Here is a 17,465-nt window from a genome sequence, read left to right as displayed (position 1 = left end):
TTGGACTTGATGATCCTATGGGTCCCTTCTGACTTGAGGTATTGAATGATTATATGATCTGTCCTTACAGCTGAACTGCAGCCACTCCCCAGGGTGGCTGCACCTTCAGTGCTGGTATGCTGTGGAATGTGTTTGTTGGCATTTCAATGATTTTGTTCTGGAAGAATTACAGATGAATGAAATTTCAGTTTGTATTCCAGGATTTCAGTGTGACATCCTAATGTTGGCTGTTTGTCATGTTGCTCTTCCTTCTCCCATGTCTGCAGTCTTTACTGGTCCTAGCTATGGACATATGTAGAAGTATTTTCAAATTCCCCTTTTTCCACTGTGGTTGGTATGTCCTGTCAAAGGATCAAAAGCAGAAATAACTGAATCCCTGGGAGAATTCAGGCTGTAATAGACTGACATAGAGAAAGGGTCAGGAAAGCAGAATTAAGTCCTTTCCAGTCACCCTTTCAGCACGCACTGACTAAAACGCAGTCTAGTTACTAGTACAGAATACAGGTTGTTTCATGGGATGTGAGTAATTTTTTTCCATCACAAAATGCTTTCTGTTCAGAGAAAGCAATTTCCTTAGAACAGTTTCCTCAGATGCACATTTTTTTCTCCATCCCAAAGGGATTTGCAATGTGGGTTAGTGGTGAAGTTGCTAATACTCTTTCAAAGTTGAGCATTCCCTTCTCTAACAATGTTGTTACATGATTTTATGGCATGAAGTTTTCCCTGATAGGTGGATAGGTACAAGAATCGAGCTTCCCACCGTGTGTGGAGGAAGATCTTTATATGTGACAGTTAATTGCAGTAGGTCTTTGTGTCCCTTTTGGCAAGGAAATCTCATGATCTGTCATCCTTAATACTGTATAATGCCGAAGTGTGGTAACCCCCTAGGCTGCAATAGGAGGCTGAGAGAAGGGGAATGTAATCTCCCCAGATACCTGAATAAAACAGATTGCTCTGACATTTTGCAATTGACTGAATTTCTTTCTCTATTAGATGTTTGAATGTAAGCATTTATTTTTTGCATGTAAATTGCATTTTTATTATTGTGAACAAAATGGGCCCTTTTTTATCTTTCCAAATGTTGTTAGGCTTTTTAATGAGAACATTTTTATAATATAATTCAGACTTTCTGTTATTATAGAATAAAAACATTAGGAAATTAGATGAAGATATGCAAAGGGTCTGATTTTCCAGCTTGTATATTTTTAAAGGTTATTTAGGGAAGTTCTAGGATATTTGTGTGCAATGTATTTTACAGCTTATAATAAATTTTTTTAAATTCAATTTTTTTTTCCTTTCAAATACTATTTGCAGTTTCAGGAAATTCTGCTATAGGTACAAATGCAATTTTGTAATGCCCGTGGCTAAAACCTCCTAGAAAGCTTTTGCTACTAGTGTTCATTAAAGAAGGAGGTAATCCTGCATATCTCAAGATGCAAAAGAAAGCTGGCTAATACAATCTGAGTAACAAACTAATTCTAAAAATGTGAAAGCTGTCATCTCCTCACATTCCTACCTGAGGAAATTTGAACTGTATGTCAGAGATACAACTAGTTCAACATCGGTTTTCCCTTGTGGTTGAACAATACCCAGTAATGAATATTAATGTCAGCTCTGACCTCTCAGTGAATCCGTTTTCTTATTTTCTTTCTGCTGATTTTTAATGTGAAAGAGAATTCAGATACTCTAAGATAGTGTAAATCACAAATTTCTTTGTCTACTGTATAGATTCAGTATTATTTTGGGAGGGGGGGATATTCCCACTGGGTAACACAAGGTAAAACATACTTGGTAGTCCAGTGCTGTTTGTAATGGACTGTAAAGGGACTGACTAGGATAACACTTGGGCACATGGAGAAGTTTTTGTTCTATAAGGTATAGGAGATTTCAGTGGGGCTAGGAATTACAATCATATCAGTACCATAGTGTGCAAATCAGGTGAACTTATTTCCCTTTCATAGGTTCTTTCATGCTGGTTTCTCAGAAACCTTTACAGAAAATTTAAAAGCCCTTTCTAAATGAATGAGAGACTCAGGATGAAAATGCAAATAGTGAAGGTCCATAAGCGTAGAATTTGCTTCTCCATTTTTAAGTTTCATTAGTTTTTGGAACATGAGAATTCATTTCTATGCCTAAAAGGCATGACCTCCCTCCCCAGCCCCCACTCCTTTTATTTTTTTGTCCTAGGGAAAACCAACCCCAACTGAGAGGTCATATCCAGGATAGTTAATTATTTAACTATGCAGTATGGTACCAAAGGTACAGAGATGTTATTAATATAAGGGCAGCTTAAGGACAAATTGATGTCTAATCTTTGTAAGAAGGTATCACCACCCATACAGCTATAATCTCTTTTTTGTTTGTTTGCTTTGGGTTTTGTTTGTTTGTTTATTTGGGGGGTTTTGGTGGGGATTTTGTTGTTGGGGGTTTTGTGGGTTTTGTTTTTGTTTGTTTGCTATTTTGTTTGTTTGATTTCTGATTTGGTTCAAACTTCCCTGTAAATCTGTTAGCCCTCCTGTACAGAATGAAAATATGTTGAAGTCTATGCCAACAAAGTTGTATTTGTTTCAGATCTTATCATTCAGACAAGTTCTGCTGAATATAATGCATCCTGCTAAGACCTAGGTCCATACAGGGAGCCACAATGGCGACGTCGAGGTTTTGGACAACTATAAGGACCAAGTCATATAGATCTGTGTAGATTAAGAATATATTTCATCACGGAGCATGGCCAGCAGTTTGCAGTATGGGAGGGATACAAGAGATGCTTTCAAACTACAGCTGGAAAAATCTGTAGACCAACACTGGAAATGATAAATTTCAACCAAAAAAAAAAAAAACAATGATCAATTTCAACAAAAAAACCCACACGTTTATTTGAGATGGAATCCAGAGATCAGATGAAGTAGATAACCTGAGGTCAGGGGAATGGCAAAGACGTGACTACATTTATCTCCTCCTAATCACTCATACCCTGCCTGCCTCCCTCTGTCATTTTGTCCATTTCTAGAAAAAGGTTTTGGAAGAGTTTAGCGTTGTCTGAATGCATAATGTAAAAGTTGAATGAAAACTAAAAAACATTAATGTGTGAGAGAAGAAGACAGTGTCCCACTCACTTCTGTGTCTATCAGCCTATTTTTGTGGTAATATTTTGGCACTGTGCACACTCTTAAATGCATTGTCTCCTTTTTTCCCCAGATTATTTTCAATCTGTCATTCCACTATTTTTTTTAATTTACATCTGGCTTTTTTAGCTCTTTCTGCCAGTCTTGTATTTTCTTGTCTGCTGATTCCTTTACCTTGTTTTTGCTTTTTTTTTTTTTTCCCTAGAAAAATCTGAAACATGAAGTTGTAATACAGACTATAAACTGGTCAATTATTCACCTTTATCTCCACTTAAAAATGTTGTTGTCAGCAGTAATAAGAGAAGGGGAACTTTTCTCAGGAATGCTATGCACAGTGACAGAAGATGGAGGTCACAAATACTAGGGAAGAGCAGCCTTTAGAAAGGGGCCTGAGAAGCAGAAATTTGTACCATTAGTTACATGTAATTCTTGTGTTATTTTATGTTCAAAATGTTTTTCCAGTGACAACAGCAATAGCAATTGTTTTTAATTCTCTTTCAGCAACAAGAACAAGATCCGACTAACCTATACATTTCCAATTTGCCACTTTCAATGGATGAGCAGGAGCTCGAGAACATGCTGAAGCCATTTGGGCAGGTTATCTCTACGAGGATACTGCGGGACTCGAGTGGGACAAGCCGTGGAGTTGGCTTTGCAAGGTACTTCAGTGGCATTCGCCACGCTGGCAGCTTCTATTCCTTTTTTTAATCAAAAAGACAGACGTAGGAAGAAAACGTAGATGTTATTGAAAACGATCAAGCTTGTAAAGAATAGGCCGCTCTAGATGGAGATACCAGCAGGGTTTTGTTAATTCTACTTTTTGTAAAGCAAATATGGCTGTGTCTTATCTCACTTAGATGGCTAAATCTGAATCTGTTGCTTTTACTGGACAACTATCTAGAATAGGACTTCACTGTCCACCATTTTCTCCTCTTCTTTCTACTTCTCCTTTCTCCTCTATCCCTGAATCAGTAAGCAAGAGCTATGCAGTGCTTCACAGAAACTTCTGTGACATTTCTGCCTTTTGAGGCTTGAATTTGAGATGGGAGACCATCAGGAAGAACCCCTCCTCCCTCCCTTTTCTTTTTATTTTTCTTCTTTTTCTTCATTAGTTCCTTTGAGAAAATTGACTTATTGCTGCCCTTTGAACATCAGCCCTTTCAATTTTCTGGCTCATTAACATGTTGTCATGTGGGAAAGAAAATATTTTTATTCACTTACAGGAAATCTCACCTTAAAATATTTGACAACTTGGCCAAGTATCTCTCCCACATCAACAAGAACAACTATTTTCTGTAAAGCAGTAGATACTTCCCAAACTTTTTCTCTAGTTAATTCAGTTATTTGTCCTGACGTCTCTTCATCAAAGCCTTTTCTATACCTTTCCAATGTTTTTCTCATTAAACCTAGTATGGCAATTAAAATTTGGAGGCTTTAGATTGGAGATTTCTATAATCAAAAATAGGGACATGCTTTGAGCAAAGAACTGGGATTCTCAAAATACATTGTAAAATCTGTCAGTTTCCAGGAATTCATATGTACGACCAGTATTACAATAGCTCTGTATTTGACCAAATAACAGAAAAGATCAGAAAAGAAGAACTGAACAAATTGTATCTCCTGTTGAAGCCAAAATGTTTAGGGATTGATTTCCCTGTGAGTTGGCTGTGGGTAGTTCACAGTCCACTGATAGTGGTTTCTACCAAAATTTCTTCCTCTCCCCTTTGAATAAATCAATAATTATTTGTAATGTTTTTGGTGTAAGTATAATTGGATGATTTTATTTCATTCATACACTTGTATTTTTTTCATATAAGCATATGCATAGGTGTTTGAGTGTGAGCTCCATACAAGTATACATAGAATGTGCGTATGAGTTTTTGAATGACGTACAAAGCAATATATATCCAAAAGTTATATTTACTAATTTTGAAAAATACTGATACTTGCTTAAATGCAGCTTTCACTTTTTGGTACTATGGAGGGCACAATCTGGTAATGTCCACGCTAAAATTCATTTGACATTTTGAATTTCTTTAGTCTTTTCTCCCTAAACTTGCTTACCGACTCTACCTTGAATAAGTGGTATTTTAGGAATGCTTTTACTGTGATATAGCCAGAAGAGTTTTAGAATTGTATGTAAAATACATGTATTGAAGACATTACAAGAGGATATTTTAAGAGTGTTTATCTGTATTATATGTTATAAGTTTTATATGTACAGATAAACATGAGGTTGTTTTTATATACATATTTTTTATTCAGATACATATATATAGTATATAATTTATAGACTAAGCTGTTGCTATCATCTCTAATCAATTTCCCCTATTCTGAAAGGTAGGTATTGGATTATTTTTGGATAAATATTAGTTAAAGTTAAAATTGTCCAAGAAACATGTGGACATTAAGTAGAAATTTTCATTGCCTGCCTTTGGGAGCATTTTATTAGGTTAATAAGGGATAATATATTTTATCAAGTCCAGACTTGAGTCTGAGATTAAACTATATTTTTTGTTTTGCGTGAGAGGAAAAAAAAAATAGATTTCTTTGATGCAGATCCAACAATCCAGCACTTCTGAAATTCTCTAGAAGACATTTTTCAAACCACGAAGAAGACTTCTTATTCAGTCTGCCATTTTGACAATTTTGCTTGTTGTTAATGATTATATTTTGTTGGCCTGCGCAGAAAGGTTATCAGAATTAAAAAGGTGCCAAGGCTTAGTAACTTTTAGTGCTACTTCTTTGCTGCTGAGGCCATTGGCCTAATTTGTGGATCTGAATTAGAGGACTTAATGAACAAATAAAGAGAGAATCTCTGTTCAACATTATCCAAATACCATCTTTCTAAATATATTGCAAAACACATTCTTATTTTAAAATAAATTTTGTTGTACTTGCATGTCTTGGTCATCCATTCCAACTTAGTCCAAGCTGACTGTTAGGATCAACACGCCCACATTGCACCCCAAGGATGGAGCTGCAACCTATGGAGCCGCTCCCAGACTCACAGCGGCCCACCAGTCCCCCAGTCTATAAAGGCTGGTTTTGACAACACAGGTGCCCGAACCTGTTCAGGATGCTGGATAAAATCTCAGTAGTCATGACAGCTGTTCTGTTATTAGCTCCTGTTTTGAAGGGAACCTGGGGACAATTAAATAAGAGACAGGTATATGATTTAGTTGGCGCGATATAAGCTAAGAGCTTATATATAAGCTTATATAAGCTAAGAGCTGCAAAGGCAGTTTGGGGCATGCAGCCAGGCATGTTTATATTTGAGTTTATTACTCCTAAACTGTACAGATGCTTCAGAATCCTCTATCAGAAGTGGCATTAGCATTTGTGTATATCACTGACACATTCAGCTATGAACAATTGTGGCTCAGTCTTTCTGCTTCCTTCAAGACAGTGTAGGTACTTTGTACTACAGCTGTCCAAGTTGTGTTCTGCCTAATTTCTAAGTAAATAAGGGTATCGTATTTGCAGTTTGGCACAAACACTGGCCTCGAGAGTGCATAAAAAGTTAACCAAGTTTAATTTTACCTTTCTGAAGCTGTGTTTTCTTAGAAAACATCCTCTCTATTGCTTACACATGGGAAAGCAAGCCACAAAAGAAATACGCTGAAAAAAATCACAAACATGGGAATCTGGATGAGTGTTTAATTTATGTAAATTATTCTTTATTTTCTCAGGATGGAGTCAACAGAAAAATGTGAAGCAGTGATTGCTCATTTTAATGGAAAATTCATAAAGACACCAGCAGGAGTTTCTGGTACGTTGCATGTATTTCTAACAAGATGTATGAATGAGTTACTGCTTACATAGTGGAAGCCTGTTATGCTGATTGTTGTATCTGGCTTCTCATTCAGAGGCAGGCTTATAAAAATTAAACTGTCTCTTGTTGGATGACTGTAATACTTGCTTACTTGGAACATAATATATTCTTTTTCTACTATAAACCTTTTTGAGGAATTTAGTAGTTTTCTCTCCTAGCAGATAGACAAGCAGCTAAGATGCCTTAAGCCAGCTATGCACGAATTTACATCCCACATAATCCCAGTTGAAATCAGGAGACAAATATGTGTTGTGTGTAAAACAGAGCAGAATTTGGCTGATTGGCCATGGACAGTTTTTCTTTGAGAGAGGCAAAAAATGGACAACTTTTGCCATCTGTTGCTGATTTTTTTGGAAGTAATTTTCAAAAAAGGATTTGATTAGAAAAAAATAGATTCTGCAGCAGTGCCTAAATACCAGGCACTTTCATTGACTGGGGACCTGTGACTCGCCAAGTCAGAGTAGGCTTTGAGGTGCTTCAGGAAGAAGAAAGGAGGTCAGTGAAGAATGCTACTTCTAGAAATATTGTGCAGGGAAAAATGCAGAGAGGCTACATAGTGCAACTTGTCACAAGAAGTTCCTCATCACTTTGCCTGCTTTGTCAGCATTGCTTCTAAGATACAAAATGCATTACTCCATAAACTTAAAAATGAGGAAAGGAAATTCAGAGCATCAGAGTGAAACAGGAAGAAAAGAGGGCAATAAAGGAGGAAAGAATATATACTTGACATTGCAGGCAGCTTTTGGCAACCATTTTATTGAGAATCCCGAGTAGGAATTTTTTACATTACATTGTTGATTTGTAGTTCTTGAAGTCACCGTTATTCCCCTGGGAAAATGTTCTCTGCAGCCAGACCCTGACACCGAGGAAGAGGAAAGCAGCCCTTGGCAGAGAGACAAGAATGCCTTTTGTTTAGTAAAACTGCATACATGTCTTATCCCTGAAAGACTTCTCCATTTTGTGGCAGTCTGTGCTGTGGTAGGGATGGAAAGTGGCTTCAGAGCACAGGAAGCCACTCCCTTCACCAACACTAATCTGTCGCAGGGTTTTGACTTCCCTGACCTGTCTTTTGCAGACCGTTTGCATTGGGATTGATTACCGAGATTATTTAGTTAAAACTTTGTCATACATAGGAGCTGTAACTTTTACTTTTCTATTTCATATGTTTAGTAGTCTGTGTTTTGCGAGATGGAAAATCCCCTTAGGGGCAAGGAGATCATGGAATGATCTTGTTTGAATGCTGACTGTGCTCTGATCCACTCTCTCTCATTAGTTTTATAGTGCTGCTATAGTTTGGACATAATCAAGAGTACAAAGTATGGAGAAACCGGGAGTTCAGATTAACATACATTAGTTTCTATTCAGTTAGAGAGAGTAAAAAAACCCAACCAGCCAAAAAACCCCAACTATAATACAACCTCCTATTAGTGCTTTTTAGTTTGCTCATTTTTATTTTCACTTTCGTTATCCTCTTCTCAATGAACAAGCTGTTAAACATGTTGTTGCTAATCATGCTCTGTCTCTGGTGGGCCCCTGCTGGAGCTGGAGTTGCACCCTTGTGTGATCAGCTTCAACCAGATAGAAATAAAAAGTTGCTGCACAGAATTGTAAGAATGATTTCTGCAGCATGGAGGAAAACATTTCCCAGAAAAGTGTGATTAATTAGGGACAAGAAATTTGCCAAGAACTCGTAATTATCAGAAGGTGGATGCTAAAGAGGGATCTCAAAATATAATTAATCTCACAGACTTCCACTTCTACTGCTTACCTGGTAAAGAAGTTGTCGAGGCTCTCTCTCTGAAATAGGTAAAGCAGCACACACCTCCAGAGACTGATGTATCTTTGCTGTCAGCTGTCCTTGTGGTTTCAAAGGGTATCTCAGAAATAGATAACTCTAAATGGCTGAAAGTCAGTTAAGTGAGATGAGTCACACCCTCCATGACACTAAAATGTGACAAGCAAGTAGGTGCATGAGGGAGTTGTGAGAAACTTGTTTATTAAAGACTCTCAATTTTGTTGTACAGGGTACAGCCCCAACTCTACTTTTCCATGCTGGTGCTGTGAATTTGTATTGCTCCTTGCAAAGGTTTTTATGGAGTCCAAATTCTTCCTGGAGCTCCTCACCACATAGCAAGCACACGTCGAAAAATGCAATCTTATTAGTATAATAATATGCTGCAGTATGCCAAAAAGTGGGGCATAGACATGGGCCAACCATGGTCTTAGACCACCTGCACAGAGAAAAGTGGATGTACTGGGAAAGCTGTTGGACAAACAAAGGTTAGGAAAATGTTTTGGAAAGGATTAGCATCCTTTGGGGTTATAGAAGAGCAAGTTCAAATACACACATGAAATAATATCGTAGAACTGGAACTATGTTTAAATTAATACATTGTGTCCTAGAAACTTGGCTAAAATCAGCAAAGGGAGCTGGCTATATAAACACTGTTATCAGGATGAGGAGGGTAGGAGAGACGGGCCTGTAATGAAATAGGTGTGGGAGGAAGAACATCTGTTCAACAAAAACATGCTTTCATAATGCAGCTTTGTTATTTTAACTAACTTTGGGTTTAAATGAAAGAATGGGTTAAACACAGCTTTAGGAAGCATAGGTGAAACCTCCTCTGGAGCATGAGAAAGCAGAACAGAAAAACCTCTGAATCTGGGAGGTGCAAGGTTGCCACAGGGCGGTCACAAAAGCCTTGACTGTAAAGTTAAGTGAGTGACTGGGCATTGATGATACTGAGCAAGCTGAACCCAGATGTGACAAGTTGTTCAGGCTTTATTACCCTGCCCCATATTAACTTAATTAAATATATTCAATATTTAGTGTGTCCTTGTATGTCTTCAGTCAAGAAGAAGGTTGGTCAAGAAGGAAGGTTAGCTCAGAGGACAATTTCAAGTGCACTGCAAGTTGGTATAATCCTATAACTCCTAGTAGTGGTGTATTAGTTTCACCATTTGTTCTGGTTGGGATTTGTACTTTTGTAACGTAAGTTATTGTGATAGTTTTTTCTCTTTCATGGACTGTGACTTTCTATCCATTTCTCTCAGGACTTTGATTTTTGTATTTCATTCTCTTCTCAACTGTATGTTTATTACATGGTTGCTATAACCTTGAAATAAGTTTTGCATTTAGTTCTGCTTTTCTCTTCAGGGTATTATTGTTTTCAGTGAATAATGTGATATGTAAAACTTTTCCGTTCTTCTGTGAAATGTGAACCTCATGACATGAATTGGAGGAAACAAAGAGTAGACTAATATAAGGACCCAAGACACAGAAGATAAGTAGCGAGGACAGAACAGCATACTTAACCTTCCCCCACTAAAGATGATACTTAATGATCGCTGTCTTTTTGTCTTGGGTTGGACCCATAACTATTGTAGAAATGATTTGCTGGGCAAAATCATGAAAGGTATCTCCTCCCTATCACAGCAGCATGATAATACATGAGAATAATCATGATAATAATTACATAAAGCAGTTGTGCTGTAGAATACATAAGGTAAGTGTAAATCTGAGTGTTTGTCTCTCTTACATTTAAAATGAAAAATACAGAAGTTTAAAAGTTAAAAAAGTTTTATGCCTGTTGTATAGGCTTTAGGGATTATTTTGTACTTCTTCTACTGAAAAATAACTCAGGTAATTTAATGGATGTAAGGTAGAGGGCATTTTTGCTGAGCAGCCTGTACCATTTTTGCTTCAGGAATGGTGGGTTGCAGTATTGACTCAAAAATCGGAGATTATCCATGACCCACCCTCGTCTTCCCACTCAGGGTAAAGGTATTGATCACTCGGGTTCTGGTCTAGGGAGGAAATCAAAGATATTTGTGAGAGCCCTGCTCTTGCCTATGCTCTTGACTGTAGACTAGGCAGAGCATCCACCAGGCATGGTAGACACTGCTGTTTGAAATGATTCTGATCTTTGACATCTTTCTGGTGCAGGAGAGGACAGAACATGTAGCCTTCAAGTAGTTATCTCTTGACTGTCATTTTCAAGCTTTTTGTATTTACTTACCTTTACAAAGTATCCAGCACTGCAGATATCTGTATAGTGTATTTAAGCCATTTGACCATAAACTCACATTTCTTAGTTATCTTTCACAGATCCTTTAGAAATAATCCATGAACCACATTCTGAAAGCCACTGCTAAAGGGTATCCGGAGGTCACAGTACTGGTGTTGCTCCTGATTGTCACACTATAGGCAAAGGAACCAAGATTTACCCATTAGATCAAAGATTAGAAGATTTTACTGCTGTAATTCTCATAGTTTGTAATTGCTGCTTAGCTTTAAGAAGTAATATTGGAATAGAAAAGAAAAATACTATTTAAAACCACTCCAGATATACTGTGACAAATTATGAAACTGTGTAAATTATTAAAGAAAAGTAACTCAGAGCACTGTGTTTAAGTGAAGATTAGGATGGTGAAGACTATATATTTCATTTCTCTTTAAACATATAAAGTTACTGAGATCTTTGATTGCACAACTTCTTCCTTAATTCCCACAGCTTTTGGCAAAAGTTTCTAGCTCTGCAGGCTTGCTGTATCGTTAAAGTTATGTTTTAATGTCAGAATTCATTAGTCCCTTATGCTTTGTCACTAGAAAATATGAAATGAAAGTCACTAAAAGATGCAGTTTAATTGAAAACTGATTATAATAATTGTATTTTTAAAGTATTTTGTTGCTATTTTTAATATTGGAAAGCAGGGTTTGTTGAAAAGTTGATAAAATTAGCCATGTAAAGTCAAGGGTGTAAACATAAAGTCCAACAAAAGAACATCAGTTTTGTTCTTGCATTTATAGTAGCAACTGGTATGTATTTGGGTAGACACTAAAGAAACAAAGACTGAATTCTAATGTACACATGTGCACAGCATGTGTACAACAAGCAAGTATTTACTCTCTGGACTAATATTGCATTCACATCTTTTTTCTGTTAAAACATTAGCTCTAGAGGAGAGTGCTTCAGGGCAGGAGGAGATTGTCAGTGCTTCCCACAGCCATGTTTTATAGCATTGACCTGCTGTTAGAGCATGGGAAAGCCCTTGGTTACAGAATGCCTCCATAGCAGTGGCCCAGCAAACACCTGCAAACCATGGAGAGTGTCTGTTGGTTTGTGTTAAGTGTCTGTAGAGTGGGCATTTTAAACATCAGGTCTTAGCTGCAGAAGCATAAGTCCCCTGTAAGTTGTAGCCCTTTACGTTGGCAATGTCTTAGCTGTGAATGCAACTCCAGATACTTGTACTGTGCCTCTCTCTCATGCACATAGAGACAAGTCACTGAATGATTAATGATCCCCATCATCACCAGGCCTGCACACTTCCCAGCAATTAAACAATAAAAATGACTTTTCCTTCCTTGGGTTGGACTAGATGATCTCCAGAGGTCCCTTCCAGCCCTAACCATTCTGTGATTCTGTGATTCCTTCCTGGACCACAAAGAAAGAATGCTCGACTGGTCTGTTGGGCTTGTTGGAGTTTTTTGTTTATATATACATATATGTGCAAGAGAGAGAATATCTTACGTTATTTGTGAAAAATATGAGGAAAGGTAAGCTGAAGAAATAAGTTTCAGATTTAATTTAGAAGGAGTAAGGGCTATGTTCATTCTTTGGTGGGAGGAGGATCAACAGATCATACTTGGCTCCCATGAAGGCTGATCTCCTCATTACCCTCCCTCTGATGACCATCAGTCATTGTGTTCTTGAAGCAATGAATGTGGTAGTATTCAGGTCAGATGGATGAGAGAACAGCCAAGAATTGCATTTCGGCTTTCAGTTGCAGAGGTCCTCACTATCAGCGTGCAGATCTTGAACTGGAATCAGGGAAGGCAAATCCTATAGGCTCTTTTCACAGCAGTTGGCTGTATTAAATAGATGGTCTGCTTCATTTTTTTTTAACGTGAGTTGGAGCTTTCACAGCATTCATCTTCATTTATGAACACAATGAGGAGCAAGAGAAGCTAGAAGGTCAGAAAAGCAAGCGTTGCCATGTCCAGATCTGTGTTCAGTAAGATGGAACATGAACTTGTGGCAAATCACAAATTAATGCTTTTCAAATTTTTTCTCATTGCTGCAGGTTTTGGATATTATGTATGCAAAATCCAATCCATGTGGATAATACTTGCTCCACTTTTTCTTCCTCTTTAAATTTGTCAGGGAAGTGTTTCCAATGCACCACAGAAAATGTTTCTTCTTTTAAAATGTAGCTGTTTTCAGTTATCTACTAAGAAAAAATATATATATTCTTAAAATAGATTTTTATGAACATTTTATTCAAAGAGTTGGACAGGTTTACTCTGACTTTAAAAAAAATCTTGAGAGATTAAAAATGTAAGCACAAATAATGCTTTCAGAAAAGTTCTATACAATTCACTATGAGGATTTTTAATGAAAGCATAATCCAGCTTAAAGTATTTACTACCTGTGAGTGCTGTAATACAGAGTCATAGGGCTAGAAGTTTTTAGGTATTTTCTGATGTCTTTATAAGCCATTCTCATGCCAGTTTCTTTTGACTGAATCCAAAAATTTATAGTGTGTATTTTGGAAGTCACACATGCTTCCCACAATACTAGGTGACTTGGAATAATTTATAAGTAGCCAGAGGTGCTCAACTTGAGGAAGAACTTTTCTCATTCAAGGCAGTTAAATTCAGTAGTTGGATCTCAGCTCTCCCTTTCTGATGGATTTTTTTTCCTCACTGTGTAAAATCAGAATCAGAAGAATTTCAGATCAGAACCTGTCAATTTTACCCATATTGACTTAGCATCTTCTGAGATTATCTTCTCTTTTTTCAACAGAACTGCATGTGGATTAAAATGCTATGTGATATGACCAAGGTTATTTGGATCTAGTTTGATAAAGTAACATGAAATTAGCCATCAGGGTATTGATGTAGAACTGTTTTGCCCCAAATGTGCCGAGACAGAAGTTGCTTTTCATGATAGAAGACCCCAAAGCAAAACTCATTTCTGGAAATGCCAGAAATCCCATTCAGAAATGCAAGATTTTGAAGATTATGTTCTCAAGTTTCTGCCTCTTCAGGGTTTCTCTTATTGTGCATTTACTCCACTGTCCATAGGTCTCCACTACTTTTTCCAGTGTCATTAGCCTAACCTTTCACTAGTTTATTTTATGATTGTAGTATTTTAATTACTGTTCTCTGTAAGACAACACTTTTAAAATCAATTCAGTCATCATGTTTAGTACTAAAGTCTGGATCTCTCATATTGAAGTTATTTGACTGCTCAATACCAGTGCGTGCACCTGTAGGAGCAGTACAAGCCTCTGATGGATGTGGGGTCAATATTGGGGATGAGACAGGGAAGCACTTACCATTTATGTCTCCCAGTCCCTCCATCTTTTCTAGAGAAGGCTGTCAAAAGATATATCATGTAGGAAGTGGATATTCTCCCTCTAGAACCAGAGCTCATGTTTTAGGAGTGCCATCCAGAGCCAGGGTTGACTTGGCCATTAGTGTTAGTTTTGTGCCAGAGTTTTAAAAGTCAGACTCTTTGCCAGGTTGTAAGTCTCTGAGGTCTTCCATACCAATCATTTAGAAATGCAGCCTGTGTGAAGGACCCATCAGCATTGGCCATGGTTGGACTAATAGATATTGCATGATACAGAGACGCTAAAATTTTTCTTGAGGTTGTTTTGTGGGGTTTTTTTTGTGGGTAGCCATCCCACCCCATGTGTTTGCTCTGCATTTGGAATCTTGCATGTTTTCAGATCCAGCCGTGTCTCATGAAGGTGTTTCCAAACAGAGAAGGACTGGAGGAGTGTCATGGTAAAGCTTAGACAGCTCATGTGTCAGGTATTATTGGCAGAGAAGTGTTCGCATCCAAGTCGTAACAGTGCTTCCACCCTGTGATTAGGGAGGGTGTGGTGTGATGTAGCAGAGCTGTGCTTCAGCCTTAGGTACTTGGAAACTATTGTAGTTTAAGCTGGTAACAGGGAAAGAATACTATGAAAACTTTTCTTTTTCATCATCATTTTGACATTAAAAATGGAAGCCATGGTCAGGATTGTGTTATGCAAAAAAAAAGGTTAAATAAAACCCAAAGTATAGTGATACCATTTCATGACAGTATGAAAAGAAGAGAAAAATCTCAAAGAATTTCTGTTTGCATTGTATGCTCTTTATAGAGCAGGGATTAAAAGGGAATGAACAATATCAGTGCAAGGTGGCAGGAGATAAAGGTGCCCACTCCACCCTGCCACCAGTTGGAGAAAATGTAGGCTCTGTGCCAGCTCTTCTGGCTATTCTGGATGAGCAGGGCGGTTTCAGTTCTGGAACATTACTGAAACCTCCAAGTGGTGGGGGGAATATATTCAAGGTCTTTGCCAGATTTATTCTCCGCCCCTCTTAGGTGGACCTCCTAAGACGCAGAGCTCAGAATTCAGATGGCAGTTCTCATTTATCCCCAGAATAAGAGACATATACTCAGGATATACAATGTTTATTTCCAACAGGTTTTAGAGCAGTAGTTTAAAATCAAAGATAAAAGGCATTCCAAATGCTCTATTTGTGCGTGGCAGCAATCTTTGTACTACACAGAACAGTCATTGATGCTGTAGGATGAGTCCATATTATTTTAACTGCCATACTGGCAATATAACTTAAAACACATACCTCGTGTGGAGCGCTGACCACCTGGGTATGAACACTACTTCAACTAACATTCCTTCTTTCTTCTCAGTTCCTGCAGAACCTTTATTGTGCAAGTTTGCTGATGGAGGACAGAAAAAGAGACAGAATCAGAATAAATATATACAGAACGGAAGAGCGTGGCACAGAGAAGGCGAGGTGAGACTTGTAAGTCCTCCCTTCAAGCTTTAGTGTGGGTGTGCAATAATGAATACTTATGAAAATGACAGGCATTGAGACTTCTTGGCTTGGCTCTTTGCCATACTAAAAATGTACAGGCAGCTCTTACCTGACAGTTTGCAACTCTATGAAATACTTAACTCTTTCTTAAGAGGAAAAAGGCAAAATGCAGAACACTAAATCCTACCTTGCTAAAGTGAACAATAAAATCTCTGTCAGCTTGGTCAGGAAAATGCCTGAGAGATGTCTCGTATTCTAGAACTACCTGAAACATAACTTTATTTACATGTAGTAAATAATCCTTTGATTTATGGAGCACTGAAATGCACATTACTTTCATAAAATTAAAATAGGATACCAATGCAGTGCAGCATTAATATTTTTAGTCACAGGTTTTTTAGCTTTAATGTTCAAGATAATAGTTTCATAGGCTTACTGTGGTTAGCAAGCCTAGACACCTCATTTATATGAGACAAGAAAATTCAAACGAATCTTCTGAAAAACAGCACTCCCCATTCATTCTTACAGTTAATATATTGTAGGCAACACCCTAACATAATCATCTTCATGCCCTGCCTCTCTAACACACACGTTCTCCTAGCCACGTGTTTCATAGATTGCATTTTGTTTCTCATGCTGGGAACTTGGAAACTTGTATTCACAGCCAACATGGCTGACTCTCTTCACTAGATAATTACTTCTGGCAATTCACCTTTCCCTAACTTATAGCAATGAACTATTTCAATGCAAGTTTTCAGTTAAAATAATACAACTAACGAAAGAGTAAGAGAAATAACTTACAATCAAAATGAGTTTTGTCAATTCTTTCTTTCCATGTTTGTTTTTTTAAAGGCTGGAATGACACTCACGTATGATCCAACCACAGCTGCTTTACAAAATGGGTATGTCAAATAATGCCACACTAAGAAAAAAATGGTTGCATTGTGAAAGGTACACAGAACTGGCATTTAATAAATATTTCTGCATTTTCTAGATTTTATCCATCGCCATACAGTATTACAGCAAACAGAATGATCACTCAGACATCTATTACGCCATATATTGCTTCTCCGGTTTCCACATACCAGGTTTGTATTTAGAACTTAGTAGCTGAAATGGTTATTGGGGCTTATGTTTATTTATCAGGTGCAACACCTGGTTTTATGAATTCTTCAATAATGCTTAATTTTAATCAAGTGGCTCCTTTGTGCTGTACAGCATGACAATGAAGGCCTTAAAAACTGAGTGTGTTTGTTTCAGGAAGCACAGCAATTTAATGAGATACCTGGTGTCTTGCAAAACAAAGTCTCTAACTTGTGCGGTGGTTAAGGTATTTGTAGCCACTTCTGCATTTCATGTATGATTTTTCATTTTCTCTTAGTGAAGTTCTTTAAATGTCAGTAATATATCTTTAAAATAACCGTTATTTAAAACCTTCTTGATTTAGTTAAATTCTGTTTCAGATATGTTTCTCTATGCTTTTTGGGCTTTCCTCCAGGTTTATTCAGTGAAACAAACAAAAAACCCCCAAAATAATGTGTTACATAGTTGTACTACAAAGGATACAGAAACTTGAGAGAAAGAGAGAGAGAAACATTAGAGAAAGAAATTTGAAAAGGAGTTTGAAGTTCAAATTACGTTAGCATTCAAATGCAGTGTTTTCAGATTG

The 17,465-nt window shown here is 37.4% G+C and overlaps 1 protein-coding gene across 4 annotated transcripts in view; it reads left to right on the top strand.

Annotated features, from left to right (window-relative positions):
• Nucleotides 1–17,465, top strand: part of RBMS1 (RNA binding motif single stranded interacting protein 1) — a 146,382-nt gene that overhangs the window by 119,185 nt on the left and 9,732 nt on the right. For 3 of the 4 annotated variants that reach the window (XM_065840684.2, XM_065840687.2, XM_071810965.1), the window contains exons 5-9: nucleotides 3,627–3,784; nucleotides 6,818–6,897; nucleotides 15,669–15,784; nucleotides 16,649–16,698; nucleotides 16,791–16,884. In XM_065840684.2, the coding sequence (XP_065696756.1) occupies nucleotides 3,627–3,784; nucleotides 6,818–6,897; nucleotides 15,669–15,784; nucleotides 16,649–16,698; nucleotides 16,791–16,884 (498 nt within the window). The remainder of the gene's footprint in view (nucleotides 1–3,626; nucleotides 3,785–6,817; nucleotides 6,898–15,668; nucleotides 15,785–16,648; nucleotides 16,699–16,790; nucleotides 16,885–17,465) is intronic. The other variant, XM_065840686.2, reaches the window with a different exon arrangement.

This window comes from Patagioenas fasciata, chromosome 7 (genome assembly GCF_037038585.1).
Source record: "Patagioenas fasciata isolate bPatFas1 chromosome 7, bPatFas1.hap1, whole genome shotgun sequence".
Lineage (NCBI taxonomy): Eukaryota > Metazoa > Chordata > Aves > Columbiformes > Columbidae > Patagioenas > Patagioenas fasciata.
The sequence above is the reverse complement of the archived record's forward strand: the minus strand, read 5'-3'. Positions and strand labels throughout refer to the sequence as shown.